At 38.2% G+C, this 21,061-nt stretch overlaps 1 protein-coding gene across 4 annotated transcripts in view; it reads left to right on the top strand.

Annotated features, from left to right (window-relative positions):
• Positions 1-21,061, top strand: part of CRB1 (crumbs cell polarity complex component 1) — a 211,892-nt gene that overhangs the window by 62,623 nt on the left and 128,208 nt on the right. For 2 of the 4 annotated variants that reach the window (XM_028120379.1, XM_028120380.1), the window contains exon 1: positions 6,887-7,460. In XM_028120379.1, the coding sequence (XP_027976180.1) occupies positions 7,016-7,460 (445 nt within the window). In that variant the 5' untranslated portion in view covers positions 6,887-7,015. Of the gene's footprint in view, positions 1-5,674; positions 5,700-6,878; positions 7,461-21,061 lie in introns of those variants that run through there. The other 2 variants (XM_028120378.2, XM_088016844.1) reach the window with 2 other exon arrangements.

The following is a 21,061-nucleotide window of genomic DNA, read 5'->3' as shown; positions in this document are numbered from 1 at the left end:
TTTAGAGCATGGGTGGGGGTGGGCAGAGGGAGAGGGAGAGACTCTTAAGCAGGCTCCATACCCAGGGTACAGCCGGAGGCAGGGCTCGATTTCACAACCCTGAGTTCATAACCTGAACCCAAATCAAGAGTCAGAAGCTTAACCGACTGAGCCACCCAGGCTCCCCTCCCTTGTTTTAGATACTAGCATAATCTATTGGAATCCTGCTACAGTAAAAGTAGATTTAATTTTCCTGCAGTTCTCAACCACACACACCGACAGCCCCCAGCACACATGCAACTCTACTGCTTTAGTTAAATCATAATTATCATTATTGTTATTTATAAAGAACAATGCAACCACATAGTATATTACGATTCATTTCCCTTTTTGCACAGCCTTTTCCCTAGAATTAATACTAGTAAGAGTTTAAAAAACCTTGTTCTATTTCGTTTTCCTTTACCTCTCTATATGGTACTCTGCATTTTTCTTCTCTGAGCTCCACCTTCTTTTTTTGCCTTCAGCACTAGTGAATCTCTATGCTGATAGCATGTCTGTAGTCCAGCAAGTGATTCTGGTAAAATGTTTCTCTTCTTTCCTTTATTAGATCCCTTGTACGCTAGATTTCATGTCTCTCATTTTCTTGGTTACACTCTCACTTTCATAGAGCTTATCTTTTAGAATCTTCCTGAAAAGTGAGCATGAAAGCTGAAAATTTAAATTTCTGAATTTTTGCAAATATTTGCCTTCCCCTGCCAACATCTGATTGATAGTTTAGCTGGGCATGGAATTCTAATTTAGGAATTATTTTCTTTCAGGATTTTTAAGGCATTTTTCTAATATCTCCTAGCTTTCAATATTTCTGTGGAGAAACCAAATGTTACTCTGATTTCTGATGCTTTGTAAATGAGTGGTTCCCTGTCCGGCTTCAGGGAAATGATGTGCTTTGCTGTGGATCTATTTTTTAATTCTTTGTGTAGGGAACTTAGTAGAAGCTTTAAATCTGTAAACTTGTTTGTTTTTAATTATAGGAACAATTTTTATATTTCTGTCATTATTTTAAGTTCCTTCTCCCTCCTCTCCTAGCCTCCTTCACCCCCACCCCATTTCTCTATTTTGAAACGCCTCCTTGACTGATCCTCTAGTTCCCCTATTGTTTCTACCTCTCATTTCAATCTCTTAGTATTTTTTTCTAGTGTCTGGTAGATTTTCCTCAACATCATCTTTCAATCACTTACCTGGATTTTTTATTTCTAACACTGTTAGAAATAAACACTGTTTTTCATTTTCTTTTTGTGTGTGTGTGGATGTAGTTTTTTTTAAATTATGTTCAACTAGCCAGCATATAGTACATCATTAGTTTTTGTTGTAGTGTTCAGCGATTCATTAGTTGCGTATAACACCCAGTGCTCCTCACCACACGCGCCCTCCTTAATACCCGTCACCCGGTTACCCCATCCCCCACCCCACTCCCTTCTGTAGCCCTCAGTTTGGTTCCTGGAGTCCAGAGTCTCTCATGGTTTGTCTCCCTCTCTGATTTCTTCCCATCCAGTTTTCCCTCCCTTCCCCTGTGGGCCTCTGCTCTATTCCTTATGTTCCACATATGAGTGAAACCATATGATAATTGTCTTTCTCTGCTTGACAAATAAGTCAAGCAGAGAAAGACAATTATCGTCAAGCAGAGAAAGACATCTACCACTGTATTTTTAATTTTAAAGCCTCTTTTGTTCTCTAGAAGTTTATTTTGATAAACACCTATACTTATTTCATTGCTGCACTATCCTTTCTTAACTCTGAAATTACTAATGCTCAAGTTTTCATAAATTGTTTTCCAGTCCTTAAATTGTCTTTGTCTCTTCCAAGGTACTTAAAAATTTTTTTGTGTGTGCATTTGGTCTTAGTGTTTTATCTTAGAGGTTTTCCTCCATGTGGTAATCTGATACAATCTGTTCATATTTAATAAAGAGGTACTATTGTTTCTTAAGCTTATTAATGGGTACAAGGATGTTTATTTATCATTATTCTTTAGAGTATAATTGTAATATAATTTAAAGTATAATTAAATGACAGTAATGCATATATATATATATAGTTCATATATACCCTTATGCCTGTGTTTGTTTAAAAGAGCTATTTGAAAGCACTTCTATTTCATGTTACAGAGCTTTCTAGCTTACTAGGATTTATTCTGCAGTGATTGGGCTGGCTCATTTCAATGGGTGACACCCAATATCAGCATCTGTAAATATTTTCTCTCGGGCTGGTTAAGAGAAGAAATTATTTCCTGCTTGGGGAGTAAATCTGGCTGCTGGCATTTTTATTTTTATTTATGTTTTTATTTATTTGACAGAGAGAGACACAGCGAGAGAGGGAACACAAGCAGGGGGAGTGGGAGAGCACGATGTGGGGCTTGATCCCAGGACCCTGGGATCATGACCTGAGCCGAAGGCAGACGCCCAACGACTGGGCGACCCAGGCGCCCCTGGCCGCTGGCATTTTTAGAACTGAATTGAAAATGAGGTTGGGAGTGTCTCACAATTCTTTATGTAGACATTCACTTCATCCCCATTATCAAATCAGACCCGGCCACTCCCACTAGTTGTGCTTGTGCCTTTGAATCCCCGTCATGCGAGAAGGGCCATCACGTAGTTTCCTGGGCTAAAAAATGGGATATGAGAATCAAACTGTGCTTTTGGTAAGTTTTCCAAAAAACCTCTCCATTTTCAGCACCACTTGAGTACATGGAGCCTCTAATTCCTGAAACTTTTGAGGGTTCTACTGCATAAACTGTCTTGCTTCTAGGTTTCTCTCAGCTGGGGTTTTGCTTATTCTGGTAAGCTAAGTCTATTACAACTCACCCACCTGCAGCCTAGCTTCCCTTTATGTATGAGTGTATGTTTATGGGTATTTATTGCTGTCCCCTCAACCTCTCTTCTGGCTCTTGTGAATATGGTAATTTCATCCCTTTTTATCCTTTTTTTCTAGGGCTTTTTTTTGTTTGTTTGGTCTGATTTATTGAGGTATAATTTACATACAATAACATTAACCCAATTTCATTGGCAAACGCCTATGGTCAATAACTATTACCACAATCATGACACAGAATGTTTCCATAAAAACTCCTTCATGCCCCTTTACAGTTAGTTCCCTTCACCCACCTCCATTTCCTGGTGACCACTGAGCTGCTTTCCATCATTATAACTTTGCCTTCTCTAGAATGTCATAAAATTGAATCATACAGCGACAGTCTTTGTGTCTGGTTTCTCTTACTTAACATAATACTTTAAACATCCCTCCATGTTGTTCACTGGGTCAGTAATTTGCCCATTTTATTCCTGAGTAGTAGCCCAGTGCGTGATATATTAAAATTTATTTCCCAGCTGATGAATATTTGGATTTTTTTCCAGTGTTGGCATTATGAATAAAGCCACTATGAATTTCGAAAGCAAGTTTTTGTGTGGACCTTGTTTTTGTTTTCTTGGGGGAAATATCCAGGTGTGGAATTGCTGAATAAGTGTATGTTTAAATTAATAAGACACTTGGAAACTGTTTTCCAGGGTGGGTGCACCATTTTGCATTCCCACCAGCCATGTAGGAGATATATGACTGATATGTGACTGATACAGCAGTACAACAACAGGAAAAGTAGTCTTTTAAGGTATGATGCATTATAGATAAAAAGGATATTGTATGAATATACGAGGGTCAAACCAGCAGGACGATATAACCATTTTAAATTTCTATGAACATAAGAACATAGCTTCAGAATATAGAAGTGAAAATCGTCAGAACTAAAAGAAGAAATAGGAACTTCATATTCACTATAGGAGATTTCAATGCATCAATCTCAATGAAGAGAAATAGTAGAAAAAAACCCCAATGCTATAGAAGTTCCGAATAACACAGTTAACAATTTGATGTAATTGATTTTTATAGATTTTTTCCATAGGTCAAAGAAGAAATCACCATGAAAATTAGAAAATATTTTTATTTGAATGATATCGAAAATAAACTTATAAGAAATGCAGTAAAGCTGTGCTTGTTTTACACAGAAATTTTTAGTCCTAAATTAATAAATTAGGAATACTTGAAAGAATAAATAGCAATTAAACCCAAAGCAAGAAGAATTAAGAAAATAAAAAGGCAAAAACAGAAATCTAGGATAGAAAACAAAGGTATTATAGGTAAACTATACAAAGTCAAAGGCCAATATTTGAAAACACTAATACAACTGGTAGCATATAGGCAAGAATGATTAGTTAGAGAGAGAGAGGGCATGAAGGAGACTTCCATTTCTCCACTTCCTGTCAATACCTGGTATTGCCAATTTTTGTCATTTGGCCATTCTAGTGGCCATTCTAGATATTGTTTCTAATTTCTGTTTCCCTAATGGTAAATGATGTTGAGCATTTTTCAATATGCTTACTTGCTATCCTTTATGTCTTTCCCAGAATTTTGGAAAGGAAGAGAATTAAACATTTAATGTGAATATCATCATGTTTACGTAAGAAACTCTACCCAATAAGTATCTTAACTTCTAAAAGAATGCAGTAAAAAGAAATGGACAAACCGGAGGTTCAAATCCTACCTCTCTTTGACACTATGCAAATGACTTAGTCCTTATAAAACTTAGCTTTCCATCTGGTAAAATGCTATACACAAACATTATAAGAAATCCATTTTAAAAGTTGCATTGGAGGGGCCTTGGGTATAAATGCTAATTTCCTTTGCTGTCTTTCCACACAAATGCTTCATTTCATAGCTTAAATGATAATGCTTGATTATTAAAGGAAGGAAAAAAACCATCACCATGATCACTAACAAAACAAAAATAAATGGAAAACCTAAATTCATAAATACCCTTACTGGTGAAGAGGGCAACTGCAGTATTTAATTGAATTTTCTCAGTTTGGACAAAAGAATTTAAATGCTGCCAAAAAGTTTGAACTTATTAAATATTTCTTCCTATTCCTCCCCATTTGCTGCCCCACACCCCTCATGCTTTTCTTATTTTTGACAGAGAATGCCAATACTCTCATGCTTTAGTTCTGTCTTTTGCAAATACTATCCTTCCTTCACTTGCATTCACTGAAAAACACATCTCAAGTGCCTTGTCTTCATTGAGACTCTTCCTGGTAACACTTTTCCTGGCCCCTGTGATCGCACAGCACGCTTCCATGTTTCTGTTGTGACATTTCCCCTCTTCCTTCCGATGATAAGTATGTATTGAGCACCTGCAATGGGACAGGTGATGTTGCAGACGCAGGACATATGGAAACACAAGGTCTCTTTTCCTCCGTGGAGATAACATTCTAATGAAGAAAACAGAAAACAAACAAACATATACAGAAAGAAATAACAGCATATATAAGATGGCAAATAAAACTTAGAAAAGAAAGCGCTCAGGAAGTGACATGAGGACATCACATCTGAAGATGTGATGGGAAAGCCAGCATCTGAGGAGAAAAAAAAAAAGCTAAAGTATAAGGATGGTTAGTTGAATTTTCTCATAGGGAGCAGAAAATGTTTGGTCTCTGATCAACCCTCCTGATAATATAGAAGCATATGTTAACTTTCTATGTGTAGGCACTAGAGGAAAATTGTTGGCTGCCAGGAAGACTCCATAGAAGATAATTATGAAAATCTTCTCACTCTTGTATGAGGCACCAATTAGTCATTTATTTAGTATCTTTCCATCACCCTGTTGGTGGCCACACCAAGTTATGAGAACCACCTCTCTTTTTTACAGGAAGAGAAGGAAAAGATTTATCATTACATATTTCTCAAAGTTTACACACTATTTTCTTCTGACAATAGTTGATTTATGTCTCATGTCCTAAGAGCAAACTCTCCATTTTGTACCTTTTTTTTTTTTTTTATTACAAGCCTCTACTGTTGCTGGCTACTATGTTTGTGAGCGATATTGTGAGAAAGGAAATAAAAATAAGAGAATGATATAGTAGATGAATCCACATGCAAGACAGTGTTTTGTGGGATAATACAATTGAGTTGACAAATCATAAAGCTTCTCCATATATGTGACTAAGAAAATAACAATGCGGCAGTCATAATGTATATATATTTGGGGAAAACTTCCATACATACAAATATCTAAAGAATTTGGCAAAAAATTAAAGAATTATTGTTTTTCTGTTGGTTGTTATTCCAATTAGAATTTCAAAAATGTATCCCTAGAACAGAGATGCTTTTAGAAAAACAAATTCCATAAACTTTACTACATCTATTCCCTTGCAGAGGGATTTAATTTGTCATCTATAAGATGTACATAATAACACTGTGTTGCTGTGAGGATTAGCAATAATATATGTGAAATACCTGGTAAGCTTGGTACAAAGAGTAGAGCTTCAACAAATAGTTGGTATTTTATTTTAATATTTTCATTTTCTATGCTTTTTTTTAAAGAACATAAATGATAATTGTGATACAGCAGTCATAAACCAAGTTGTAACATTCACTTAAATATTAGTTTCAGTTAGACTATATTCAGAGACAATTTTGTTATCTCATTTCCCAGTATACTCCAAAATCCTCCATGAGAGAACGTGAATTTCAAAAGTGTATGTGTATAGGACAATTTAACAGTTGCTTCAATTCACCCCATTGCTCAGTGGCACTTGGCCCTGAGAAAGGGAAGTGGAGAAGCGAAGAATCTCAAACTAGCTATTTTTGTTCCTTATTAGCAACTACATGAAAAGATTTGACAAATCATTAAAGAAAAGCCTCATCATTAGACATCATTTGATAAAGTTCATCAAAAGAATGCAGCCAACTGTATTTCATTAATGAGTTTGAGATGGCACAGGAGCAAAAAGATCTTTAATTTTATCCTTAGCCATTTATTTGTAAACTTCATCTTGATATTTTTTATTTCCTTGTAGGTTCCTTTTGCAATAAAAATGACACCACGTGCCTCTCAAATTCTTGCCAAAACAATTCTACATGCAATGATTATTCAAAAGACAACAACTGCCATTGTTCAGACGTGGCCATTAATTTGGACAAAGACTGTGAGAACATGAGAGATCCATGCTTCTCCAATCCCTGTCAAGGAAATGCCACTTGTGTGAACACCCCTGGAGGAAGGAGCTTTCTCTGCAAATGTCCTCCTGGTTTTAGTGGGACAACCTGTGAAACCGCTACTGTTTTCTGTGGCACAAACGCCTGCCAACATGGAGGTATTTGCCATCAGGACCCTGTTCATGCTGTCTGCATCTGCCCTGATGGATATGCTGGAAGGTTCTGTGAAAAGGATCTCGATGAGTGTGCTTCGAGCCCTTGCCACAATGGGGCCATGTGCCAGGATGGAATCAATGGCTATTCCTGCTTCTGTGTCCCAGGATATCAAGGCAGGCACTGTGACCTGGAAGTGGATGAGTGTGTCTCAGATCCCTGTAAGAATGAAGCTACATGCCTCAATGAGATAGGAAGATACACTTGTATTTGTCCCCGCGATTATTCTGGTAAGTGTTATCACATTTGAAGACCAGAGGATGTATTTAGCTTCCCCTTTTTTTAATATGACAGAAGCAGAGGTGACTCTTTAGGTCTCATCCAATTGCTTATGAAAATGATCTTGGCAGGAATTAATCACTAGATAGAAAGCTTCCTAAGCCACTAAATCCACAGAGCCTAAATGTTTGCCAACTGTCACTGTTGTTGTTTTAAATGGAGCCCTTATATTATTTAAATCTTAGATTCGGTCTAGAATTAGTGGGCTCTATGGGGCCTCACTTTCCAGGTCAGGGCCCTTCAAGTTTCCTCATGAGAAGATGCCTTTTGTCTTAGCTAAAGTGTGCCTGCGAACGCCCAATGCCTGCCACTGCAGCCTCCTGGGAAGGCGAGACATGGAACGGACAGACCTTAGTGGGTTCCAAAGTGCAAGCAACAGACTAATGATAGCAAGGCTGATGGAGCATGGTAAATAAGATAAACCACAATTTTATTAATAAAGAAGTCATTTTTTAAAATAAAGAAATCACTTTAATTTCTTGGAAATAGCAAAGAGTACTACCTCCTATCTATTCACCAAGTTTCTATTGACATGGTATTTTAGTACAGAGTTAACAAGTTGACCATTCATTCACTAAAAGGGTACATGCTATTTATTATCTTCGTGCTCAGTGTCTAGGCTCCCCATCCTCCTGAACCGGTTGCCCAGTTAGATCATTTCTTCATGGGGCCCATCTTTCTTGCACTGTTTTACTCTTCGGATTCTCTACAGTAAGGGGGCAACTCATGTATTCTATGCTTTCTCACATTCATTCATTCTAACCTGCTCACCACTTTCCTGTGCTTCCTGACTCCCATCTGTGTGACATTATTCACATTTTAATGCCACTTTTCCCTGATCTCTTGCCACTTTTGTAACCTCTTGTGGTATCTGGCTTTCAACTTACCTTTTGCTCTCAACCTTTTCACACTTACTTCTTTGTCTTATTCTTTTCCGGAGTATGTTAAGCAATATAATTATTTGGAAAGTACTTCTCTTCAAAATTTATACCAGAACCCTCCAATATCATCTTGCTAATATTACACATTCTGGAAATATCTCTTTTATAAAATAGCTATATCCCTAGTTGTTCTGACATGAAATTTGCTCCCTTTCCCTCAATCCTCACCAACAACCAATCTTCAAAATCTATTTGGACAAGCAAGATGTCTTTCAAATTGAGCTCCTCCACTCACCTACCAGTGCCTTGGCTCATGTCCTCACCATCTTGTGCATACTTTACTATACAACCTCCCAAACCTTCAGCCTCTACCTTCTTCAAGTTGTTCTGAACAGTGCCTCTGAAATAATCCTCTAAAATAGATCTGACTGTGCCATTCCTTCTGAAGAATCTTGAGAGCTTCCTACCACACAGAAAAATTTTAACTTCTCATTGAAAACCCCCTTACATATTAGTCATATCTCCACAACCCCTTCCACCAAAGTATTTCCTTTCCCTGAATTGTCTTCATTTTTTATTGAAGTGATTTGCTTCCCTCTGGGATGTCCTTCCTCAATTCAATTCTCCTCTGTGAGGTTCTGTACTTTCAGTACTTTGTTCACCTCTCGCCTAACTCAAGAAGCATTTCGGATTTACTATCTGCCGAAATATTACTTCTAAGCTGCTATAGTAATTATTTATTACTTCCCTAGTGGTTTGCCCCTCCATTAAAGAACTCTGTCCTATTCTTCAGATATCTGTGTTTTTGTCTCTTCCCACTGAAGTATTAGTTCCTAAAGGACAGAAGTCATGTCTTATATTTATTCTTTAATTCATCAATATTTGGGGGGTATTTATTATATGTCAGTCATCATATTATGAGGAGGCACTATTCCCAAGGTTCCCAGCATAGTGAATAATGGGTGCTTAATAAATTGTTTCTGAATTGTTCTAATTGCCTAAATTCTTCCATATATTTCTGGGCACCCTTTGTGGTAACGAACCTGAGGTAAAGAGATATTAGAGTTTACCTGCTCTATGTATACATTATGATGGTAGAATGATGTGTTAGGATGAAAATTATTTTATTGGTTGCCTTTAATTACCAATACTAAACTAAAAGTTATAAGGAACAGTGAAGGGGCTTATGAAATAGTACTTACACATGAAAATCTCCTTATTTACATGCCAGATCATCATGTCCATTGTTGAAAATCATCATGTCCATTGCCCTCAACAGCAATTCAATTACAGTTTTTAAAAGTTTTGAGTAAAAATAAGAAATTTTTGTGGGGCCGGTGTGGGATTGCTTTTGTTTATAATGGACACATTATTTATTTATTTATATTTTATTTTTGTTTTTATTATGTTATGTTAATCACCATACATTACATCATTAGTTTTTGATATTGTGTTCCATGATTCATTGTTTGCGTATAACACCCAGTGCTCCATTCAGTACGTGCCTCTTTAATACCCATCACCAGGCTAACCCATCCCCCCACCCCCTTCCCCTCTAGAACCCTCAGTTTGCTTCTCAGGGTCCATAGTCTCTCATGGTTCGTCTCCCCCTCCGATTTCCCCCCTTTCATTTCTCCCTTCCTACTATCTTTTTTTTAAAAATATATAATGTGTTATTTGCTTCAGAGGTACAGATCTGTGATTCAACAGTCTTACCCAATTCACAGCGCTCACCATAGCACACACCTTCCCCAATCTCTATCACCCAGCCACCCCATCCCTCCCACCCCCCACCATAATGGACACATTCAACAACCACTACGGTTTATTAAGATAGTATCTTCTATTTCCTGCTGCTAGTACAATGCTGTGAATGGTGACTAAAAGAAACAGACATGACATCAGAGAAATGTTTCAGCCATTTTTGCTACAGTGTTCTGAAATAGTCTTCTAATTGCAAAACACAGCTTGAAAAATGATGTTTTACAATGCATGTGTTTTTATTTTTTTACATTTCAATAAATTGGATTATAATGAATCCTTTCAGTGGTATAAATTTAGGTATAAAAGATGTCAAGGGTATATTCCAGATGTAGTAAAGTACCTCCATAATAAGGTACTTTACTCAACAATGAATTAATTGATACTGTGGATATATTGTATCCCTCCTGGGCCCAATGAAAATCAATGTCTTTTTCTCACTATAACGTTAGCTCAAAGCCCACAATGAGGACACTTCCCTTGCTCAAACCCTGGTATAATAGAGTTTTTCCCTATTTGACTATGTTCCTCTCTTGTTTTCTAAGAAATCAGCTAAATTTTATTATTTTAGCTCTGCTGACATAAATATAACTTGCTTATAGACAGAGTTTAAATGACACTCAGCAGGCGGTAAGAATCATGTCTGTTATTAGCTAGTTAAGCTTATTCGGACACAAAGGTGCGATTTTAGGCTTGATCACCAATCTCCACAAGTAAAATAGCCCACATTCTGGGAGCTCATCAGTGGTTCCCAGCGCCGACTAGACATTAGTCATTACCCAGAGAGATCTGAAACACAGATGCTCAAACTCCACCTTCAGAGAGTCAAATTTAATTGACGATTCTAACGTGTAGCTAGGGCTGGGAGGCAGAAATTGGGTTTATGTGAACTTAATTTAGAAACTTTTCTTGCAATATCCCATCATTTGGACCCACAAGGAGGCCTGCTTACCTTGGTGCCATCCCCTGGTTACCGTATTTGTGGCAATTAATGAGAAACCCAAAGAAGGCCTATAGGACCAAGGGAAAAGCTGGAGCTGGGAAGGGAAGAAAAAGACTATTAGTAATCAGCATGGATGCGTAGATACTCTGGCTCAACCTAGACCTCCCAACGAATCCTGGAAGCTATTACAATAACCTAGCTGCTGTGTGCTACATCCAAATTTAGAGGCTCATAAAGAACCTAGCTTACAGGAAAAAGCCTGTGCTCCTCAGAGCAGCAAAGTAAGACAATGTAATAAATTTTAAAAGACAGAGAGGTAGGCGAGGAAAAAGAGCGGTAGCACATGGAGAGAGGGTTCACACTGCGGGAATCCTGCTCTGTGCACTCTGCTGTGCTTCCTAAGCGGTGATTCATGAACTACAGAAATAGGCTCAGAGAGAGCCACTGAAGATGCTGGTGAGAATATGCCAGGCATAAGCAAAAACTCCAATTTAAGCTGAAAATAAACAGCTGCAAACTTTTTTAATGAAAAGAGTATTAGCCTTGAGCATGTGACTGCTTTGAGTTCAAGTTTATGCAATGCATCATTCTTTCACTGAGGTCTTTCTTAAAATTAGCAGATTGACGAATGAACATTTTTCACATGAAGATGCCTGAAGTGAGAAAAATGGGGCACAAGAGGGCAGGGAAAGGGCAATCAGATGCATGAGGAAGCAAAACACTATAGGAAAATATCTTATTTCCACCATTATAAAATAGGTCTTTGGTATAAAAACAATCTTGTGGAAAATAAGAAAAAAAAAACCACTTCATCAAATTTACTTATTGACTGTAAGATGCATCTTTATTTCAGAAATGAAAACATATGAAAAAAATTCATTTTATAGTCAAGAAAATGTGTTAGCGTACGGAGTCTAGTTAGACTAGTTAGTACATGGAGACTAGTTAGTCAGAAAGCCACTACAATTACCAGGGGTAAGACATTAGGTCCTGACCTGGAAGACTGACTGTAGGGATGAAGGAGAACGTAGGTGTAGGGCTCACTAAGAAGAAGACTCACGTGTCATTTATTAAAGCCAGAATATTCCCAAACTTAACTGTACCCAAGAAAAACCTGCAATCTCTAATATGCAAAATAAGAATGTATTAAACGTTCAGTTTCCATTTCCAACTTAATAAACTTCTATCAGGGGTTCTCAAAGTTTAGCATGCATCAGACGCACCCAGAGAGCTTATTAAAATACAGTTTCTGATTTAGTAGATTTCTGGTGGGGTCTGTGCATTGATAACAAGTTCCCATATGATACTGATGCTGATGCTGTTAGTGTGGGGACCACACTTCAAGAAACCACTGCTGTAGACAATTATGTGGATTTTCATGTGACAACACAAAGTAGTGTGTGTGTGTGTGTGTGTGTGTGTGTGTGTAGTATTTATTGATAGTAACAGTTCTGGATAAATGATATGAATAAAAATAAGTATCTGTTGAATTCATTCAGTTGTTACTTTTGTCAAAACACAAACACATTCATGTATGTATATATACTGAGCTAGGCATTGTTATAGGTTTTGTAACTATAAGAATAAAGAAAAGTGATGAAAAAGTCCTCTTACAATCTAGAGGGAAGAGACAGACATGTATAAAATAAGTAATAAATAAAATATATAGTAGGTTAAGGGATGATAAATATAGTGGAGAAAAGCAAAAGTAAAACAAAAGGGGGAATTAGGAATTTAAGTTGAATGAACAGGGAAGGGCTTACTTAGAAGGTGACACATGAATAAAGTTCTAGAGAGGTAAGGAAGGGAATGAGGCAAATGTCTTGTGGAAAGCATTCCAGGCAGAGGAACAGCAGATGCAAAGGCCCTAGGTCAAGAGTACTAGCATGTTTGAGAAGCAGCAATGAAGATGATGTGACTGGAGTGGAGTGAACAAGGAGAAAGAGACATGATAGACTATTGGGGCTTGTGTGCCATTAAGGACTTTGCCTTCTGCTCTTAATAAGATGGGAAGTTGTTGGATAGTTTTGAGCAGAGGACTGAAATGATTGGACTTACATTTTAAGAAAATCACCGTCCTTGTTATGTTGACGATATACTGAAGTGGGTGGTTAAGGTAGAACTAGGTGCCCAGTAATACAATAATCCAAGTCAATGGACTATTATTAAATGGGAAAAAGCAAAAGAAAAGTACCAAGTTTTAACAACAACACCTTTTTTCCTCCTTTAAAATTTAAGATAAGAATTAACACAGAAGGATCATGGATCATGCAAACAAAATGTGAGCATACCTTTCCTGACCTGCTCTCTATTGCCCTCTGGTGGGAGGTCTAGATTATGCAGGACAGGTCTACCCTTAGAATAGTTCAGCAAGTGTGGTTTTCCTTACTAGTTTATATCAACCACATTCTCATATGGTCTTTCACATGCACACCTGAAACTTATTCTATCTCTCTGCATTATGTGGTTACTCATTTATAATTTCCTATCAGACCTTCTTTTCTTAAAATTTTTTATGTTGGTGCGCCTGGGTGGCTCAGTCGTTAAGCGTCTGCCTTCGGCTCAGGTCAGGATCCCGGGGTCCTGAGATTGAGCCCCACATCGGGCTCCCTGCTCTGCGGGAAGCCTGCTTCTCCCTCTCCCACTCCCCCTGCTTGTGTTCCCTCTCTCCCTGTGTCTCTATCAAATAAATAAAAATCTTAAAAAAAAGTTTTTTTTTTTTTTAATGTTCCTTTCTGTGCCTTCTCCAATAGTCCTCATCCATTCTGATGAATAAGACTAACAGGTATGATGTCACTAACTCTGACGCTGCCATTACAGTGGCATCTATCAATAGCATAATTTGAATTTCAGTCAATGTGGAGATTTGAATCCAGGCTTAATGTTCCATCTTTTCTAAATATATTTTTGATCAACTACATCACTTTTCTAATATCATTTTTCTATGACAGATCATATAGATAATTTAATGGTCATGAACATAATTTGGGGAAATAAAAGTATTATATATTATAAAATCTAAGCTTATTTCATGAGAAAAATTGTTATTATCATTACGATTACCATCATTGAGAGTTTTTTACTGATTACTGATTTACTGATTACTGATTTATTGATTAAAGTTTTTCCATAAACTTAATTCATAAGTGAATACGAAGTTAATACATAAACCATTTAATAAACTTAAATAAATTTATTGGGAATAATTATTTATAGTCCATATTTATATAAAGATATACAATATGTAAGACACGAGTTTAAAGAACATTTAAATATTGTTTCTATGAGCATCAACCAAAATACCTCACATTTCACTCACCATCTAATATATATGCCCATAGCAAATATCTTTCATACCCAAAAGGCAAGTAATGTGTGCCAGCCAAAAAAGAATATTTGAATTTCACAGGTTGTATCTTCATGTTCAAAGGAAAACGACTGTTTTTCTGTATGCTCTTACCTATGAAATTGATCATTTTTTTGTAGTGTCTTATAAAAAAACTAAACCTTGTTCAGGCTTTTACTCAGAACGGGAGTCATGTGAAATACTTTTATGAAGAAATGGAAGTTGCTGGCTTTGGCAAATGTTTGTTGAATGAGTAAAAAATAACACATGTTGTTCACTCAGCAATTATTTATGATATACTTGCATGGCACTGGACATTGTGCCAGACCGTGGAGACATAAGGATGACTAAGACAAAATTTATCCCTGACACTCACAGTTTATTCTGGGAGGAGGTGTGCAAACAAAACTCAGTCTCTCTAAACAGAATGCTGAGGAAGCACAAAGAAAGGAGCCGATGACACTGCTTAGGGTCAGGAAGATCTTCATAGATCAAGTGGCCTATGAGCAGAGCAAAAACGCACTTCTTTCAGGATGTTGAACTGAAACTTATGTCCTCTGACTACATTTATTAGTATTATTATTGTATGAGTAATAATGAGCTGAATAGCGAGGGGGGAAGGACTGCAGAGGTTTTAGAAAGGGGTGAATGTTGGGGGCGCCTGAGTGGCTCAGTCGGCTAAGCGTCTGCCTTGGGCTCATGTCATTATCTCAGGGTCCTGGGATTGAGTCCCGCATCAGGCTCCCTGCTCAGCAGGGAGTCTGCTTCTCCCTCTCCCTCTGCCTGCTGTTCCCCCTGCTTGTGCTTGCTCTCTCTGTGTCAAAAAAATAAAATCTTAAAAAAAAAAAAAGGTGTGGATGTCTCTTCTGTCATCTTTGCTCTGACACCTGGTTTGTGGGTTAGCTAGCAGTTGTGAATGGCATGCTCCATTTTAAACTCCCTGAGTACTTCTCCTACTGACTTCCTAGCTATCAGCAGGGTATGTATGCAGGTCTGAGTGAGGAGGGGATGAGCTAAAAAATATGTAGTAATATGAAGCATGGGTGGAATGGGAAGGCTGCGGAATTTGAAAGCAGAAGACAGGGCTTCCAGTCCCACCTTTGATGTGTTCTAGTGGTTTCTAGTGGTTTGACATTGATAAATAGTTCTAAGCTTCTGTGTCCTCATTCTAACATACATACGTACATAACTCTCAGGGTCATGGCGACAATGAAATGTAAAAAAATAAAAACACATGCTGAAAGTTTTTCTGTAAACTATGAAGCCACAAAAATGCTGGTTGTCACTAATTTAATATCTTCAAATATTGCTGCTAGCATTTAACAATATTTACCTATACTTTTTACAGATATCCTTTTCTTACACTGAATTGCTTTCTTTTTTGAATATATTAGAACCATACTCAGGGATAAATTAACTGAGTTCATAATCTCTGTGCTCTATTTATAAGTTTAAACTGGAAAATTATGATATGTGAAGGCAAGAATTTATTCTCTGAAGCTGCCATATCATAAAACAAAGGATTTAGGAATGTATTAGTATTATAACATTTCAAATATTCAGGAATAACAATTATCCTAATGAACAAAAACACAAGAAAGATATTTGTTATGATTAAAACATTATAATTACGTAAGTGTGAAATGTGTAACATTGGCATATTTAGCGTAAAATGCAAATATTACAATTTTGCTATTATTTTCCCAAGAAACTCACAAAATTAAGCAAGATAGAAACCATTTATAAAAGTAGAGTGTTTTACAAACATAGCATCTTGGAGACTTGTAAATGGGTTACTCCAAATTCAACTTCATATATATTTTACCAATTTTATATATTAAAAATATACATATACACATATTAAATATAGGCAGTAGATTGAGGAAGCCATGCATGTTAATTAGGAATATAATATTTTAAAATCAAATAATGCCTTCGTACATGTTACGATATTTATGATAGGAGTAAAATGGGAGGAAGAGCATACAGACTTTGAGAAGAAGGAAGGAAGGATGAGTTTGTTAGTGCTGGGAGAAGCAGTAGGGCGTGGGGAAGTAGAATATTTAATATTTCCACAGACAACTGTACCCTTGAAAGTATCATTAGATTCAAGAAAGCACAAGAATGCACTCCCTATTCTCTGCTCTTAGGGCTGACCAACAGGAGCCAGTCTTCCTATCCCTAGAACTAGTTCTAGCCTCCATGATTTTTCTAGAAAGATGAGACTACTGCAGTAGTGTCAAGAACATTCTTCAACTTGTACCGACGGTAGGAGGAGTAGACGGGAGGGCAAATAATGATTAAGAAAACCAGCAAAAAACAAATTTAAGATTGAAAGCAGAGGTTATTCCAGTTATGTCTCTCTGTGAAAGCAAATCCTGTAGAAATGAAAAAGATTTCCATATCTATAATGACAAAATAATAAAATCAGTTCATAAAGAAAACAGTACATACTGCGCACCAGCGTGTCTTGCCATTAACAGTACCCAGAGACTGGGGAGAGTTCGAGGGTCGTGGAGACACAAGGCAACCGCCCAATTGCAGGCTCTACCACACCCAATGGCGCCTATTTCCCCAAAGGCAGGCGTGGGGGTACCTCCCGGAGAGCTAACTGCGCATGCGGGACCCGCTCCGCTCTCGGGAGCAAGCGGGCATCCCGCCCATCCCAGTTCCTGTTTTGGGCCAGGACCGGTTCAGGGGAGGCCGGTCCCTATTCTGGGCTCTGGGGCAAGGGCAGGCATCTGGCCACGTTCAGGCCTGCACCTACAGAAAGGACCCTGACATCCAGGAGCCAGTTATGTGAGGAACTCTGAAGCCTTGCTTCGTGGCACCTGGATGCTCTGGAATAAAAGACATCTGGAATCCGTAGTTCTTGGAGAGGCCTGGGTCCGTACCAGGCAGCACGTTCAGGTGGGGACTGTCGCCAATTTGCAGGCTTGCCTGGGGATCTTCCAGCAGGAGACACCAGGGAGTCCTAGTACCTGGAGAGGCCTGGCTGCTGGGATCTTGGTGCGGGAGAGCTCACTGGACATATTGGTCTGGCACAGTTCTCAGGAGTAAGCAGGAATCTGGTCCAGCTCCGGTCCCTAAACCAGGCGAGGACCGGTTCAGGAGAGGCTGGGTCCCTGTGGTGTTCTATGTGGGAAACCAGGCGTCTGCACACGTCTAAGGCGCATCTTCACAAAGGGACCCTATCACCCCGAACCAGGTATGTCGGGAATTCTGAAGCCTTGCCGGGGGGGGGGGAACCAGGGCACCATGGAATGAGAGACATCTGGGATCCCTGGTTCCTGGAGAGGACTGGGTCCCCATCAGGCAGCACGTCCAAATGGGGAGTGACTGTTGCCATCTTTGAAGCTATAGTATCAAATTGTATTGTGGGGGAGGGGCCCCCTCCACCCACGAGGCTATCCAGAATGTGAGGCTGGGCCGTAGACCTCAGGCCTGAAGGGCTCCAGATGCCCAAGACCTGGAGAGAAGACCATACTGCACATGCTATGCAGTGCAGTTCCGGGTAGCCAGAGATTGCAGTAGGACCCCAGTAGAGAGATGCCAGTTCCCTGGAGTGGGAGTTTAGGGAACAAAGCATGGAATTCCATCCCTAACTTAGCTATATAGGCACCTGTTCCCCTGAAGGCAATCTAATGGGAATATGACTGCCTTCCTTGGCTAGGTGGGTAGGCTGACGTGGGGATCATCCAATGGGAGGCCAGGGAGCCCTGGTCTGTGGGTGGAGAGAGGCCAGGTCACTGGAGTGGACTCTTGTGATAATAATAAAGTATTAATAATACTAATAAAAATAATAATAAAATAAATACAGTAAGCAAATGCTATAAAATAATATAAAATATAAGCCAATTTTCATATTTCATCAGAATTCATCACTGATAGTTACATTGATTTCACCTACATCAAGAGAGGAAAAATCTGCAACTAATATATAACACAACACCAAGACACTATTGATTATGAAGTGCATCATAATTCCTAGATTTAAACCTATGACAGAGAAAAGAGCAGTCTTTAAATTGATAAAATTCAGGCATCTTTCAGAAATGAATCCTAGGCTTATAAAGTCTACTTTAAGTGACTATTTTGTAAAAGATATTTGTTACTTTTTGGTGTCCTTAGAAAAGATATATATAACTGCACAAGCTAGAAATCTTATTGGGTAAAAACTCAAAGATGGTTGCACTGAAAATAAAAAATCTGCCTTTAATCTTTCATAGTATCTTGCTAATCAATATTATGCTTGTTTTACACTATTAATCAGAGCACAAAGTCATCAGCCTCTTTGCTCTAGGATGTTAAAAATATTAATAGCTATGATCTAGAGGAGGAAAAGGTAGTATAAATCTATTGCTGTAATGGTAAGTGGTGCTAGAGTACCTCTTTGCAGTGATACTTGGTTCAGACTTGCACTGATAAGTGTTGTAATAGATATACCATGCATCATTCTTTAAAGAACCCAGGAATAGTGTATATAATTCTTACTCGAAAGGAAATATTATGCATAGAGGCCTGTTAGATATTAAATATATTGAGCAGACTCTGAAACTTAGGATGATAACTAAAAGCTAGAGTATAATTATTTCCCAAAGCATGGGCTCTGCAGATAATGAGAAAGATGTTCAGAGTGGTCTGTCAATGACATACTGCACGTGTTATGCATTCTCTCCCCACTGTAATGAGTGATGAGCACAACATCAGTGACAAGACCTGCTCCAGGCCGATAACATATGATGTGCGCTATCTTGTGGGACAGAATGTTAACATTGATCTATAATTGCTGAAAGATGTATATTGAGGTGCAAAATTTCTAAATTCTGATCAGAAGTTTAAGGCACAATCATTCAGAAACAATGTTTCATTTTAAACACTTGCCAAAGCCATAAATTTAGCTTTATGGCTTTTGATTTAGAGTGGGCCCAGGCTCGCAGAAGCATGAGAACCTCCATCCTGGCAAACCAGATTGCCTTCTGAGACAGATGATGGATTAATCTATAGCTATGACTGGGTCATTCATTCAAAATTCATTGAGCATTTTCCTTTTTTTTGAGCATTTTCTATATTCAAGAATATGCGCTAAATGCTATAGATCTCAGTGTTAAAAGACAAAAAATTCACATTGATTGTTTTGTAGATAAAATGAACAAACAAGCATTTGTGGTAAAATGTAATACATACTTTTATATTACAGGGGATTATAAGAGAACTGTGGAGTGGAACCTAAGGCAGGTATAAGTAGTTAAATATAGTGTCCCGCATCATGTGATACTCAAACCCAGTTTTTCAGAACGAATTAGAATTAACTGGGGGGAAGTAGGAATGAGAAGTGGGACATTGCAAGCAAGGGGAATCCCTATGTGCAGCCCAAAGACATGAGGCTGTACCACCTTTTTGAATCTTCTACCACATTCGAAGGCTTTATCCTGGAGACAAGAGGAGCTATTTATAAATTTTGCACAGACAGTGATATAATCAGATTTGTATTTTATAATGATCACTCTCAGAAATATAGAGAATGACTTGAAAAAGAGATGTCAGTAGCAGAAAGACAAGAAGAGAGATGGTGAGCCTCTGAATAAGGTTGGAGCAATGGGGATGGCCCTTTAGATCCATTTCCATGGGGGAAATGCCAGGATTTAGTGACTAATTGGAATGTGGGAAATAAAAACAAGATGATGATAACTCCTAGAAATCTGGCTTGGGTGATTTAGAGATAATCTCATTCACTGAGATGTTTGGAAGGGGGAGGGGTGTAGGGGATCAGTGAGGGTGGATTGAGGAGAGTTTATATTTGGAATTGTAGAATGATGTCTGTTGGAATAGTTGGAGAAGACATCTATGATAGTTGGAATCAGAAGAGTAATGTGGCCTAGAGTTACAGACTGCTAATGTATAGCTTATGTGAAGATATCACAGGAAAAACTTCCTGATACTCATTAGAATGGTCACCTGCTTCTAGATCCATAGTCTTTTCTTAAACACAAGTGAAGTAAACACAACACTTTAATCTTTTCCAAAGTGCCTTTAATTCCTTCACCTTTGCTAGAATTTGGCATTTATCTGATGAAACCACTTTCTATGCAACCCTCCTTAAAGGTTTTGTTTTTTTTTTTCCTCGATTCTCAGGGCCAGGAGGGAAGGTTAGCTTTCTCTAACTAACCCTCCTACTCCTGAAAGACCACTGGTTCATCATTCACTTACCGCTTACACTACTCTTTTCCTTTCCTCACAAGCCATTATTTCCTAACCTCCAGGACACTTCCAGTATTCTCAATAACTTCTGCTCTTTCCTAGTCAACTTCTTCACATTTGGTTCAATTCAGCAAAATGTGCTAAACACCTGTCACGGGGCAGATGTTTGCTAGACACTGAGGATGTACATCATTGAAGAACATAAAGCACTGGGCTGTGATGTAACCTCATGGCTAATAGCACAGGCTCTAAATTCAGACTGCCTGTAATCTAATCCTGGCTCTAGCACTTTCTAGCCTTTTGGTCTGCATCAGGTTTCTTAACTTCTCTGTGCTTCAGTTTCATAACACCTCATGGATAATTTTTTGAAGGTCAAACAAAATCAAATAATGTACATAAAATGCTTAGCACAATACCTGA

Source organism: Eumetopias jubatus, unplaced genomic scaffold, assembly GCF_037043125.1.
Source record: "Eumetopias jubatus isolate StellerSeaLion01/CBP00866 unplaced genomic scaffold, mEumJub1_p1.0 scaffold_12, whole genome shotgun sequence".
In the NCBI taxonomy this organism is placed as follows: domain Eukaryota; kingdom Metazoa; phylum Chordata; class Mammalia; order Carnivora; family Otariidae; genus Eumetopias; species Eumetopias jubatus.
Note: the sequence above shows the minus strand (reverse complement) of the source record. Positions and strands in the feature narration are given on the sequence as shown.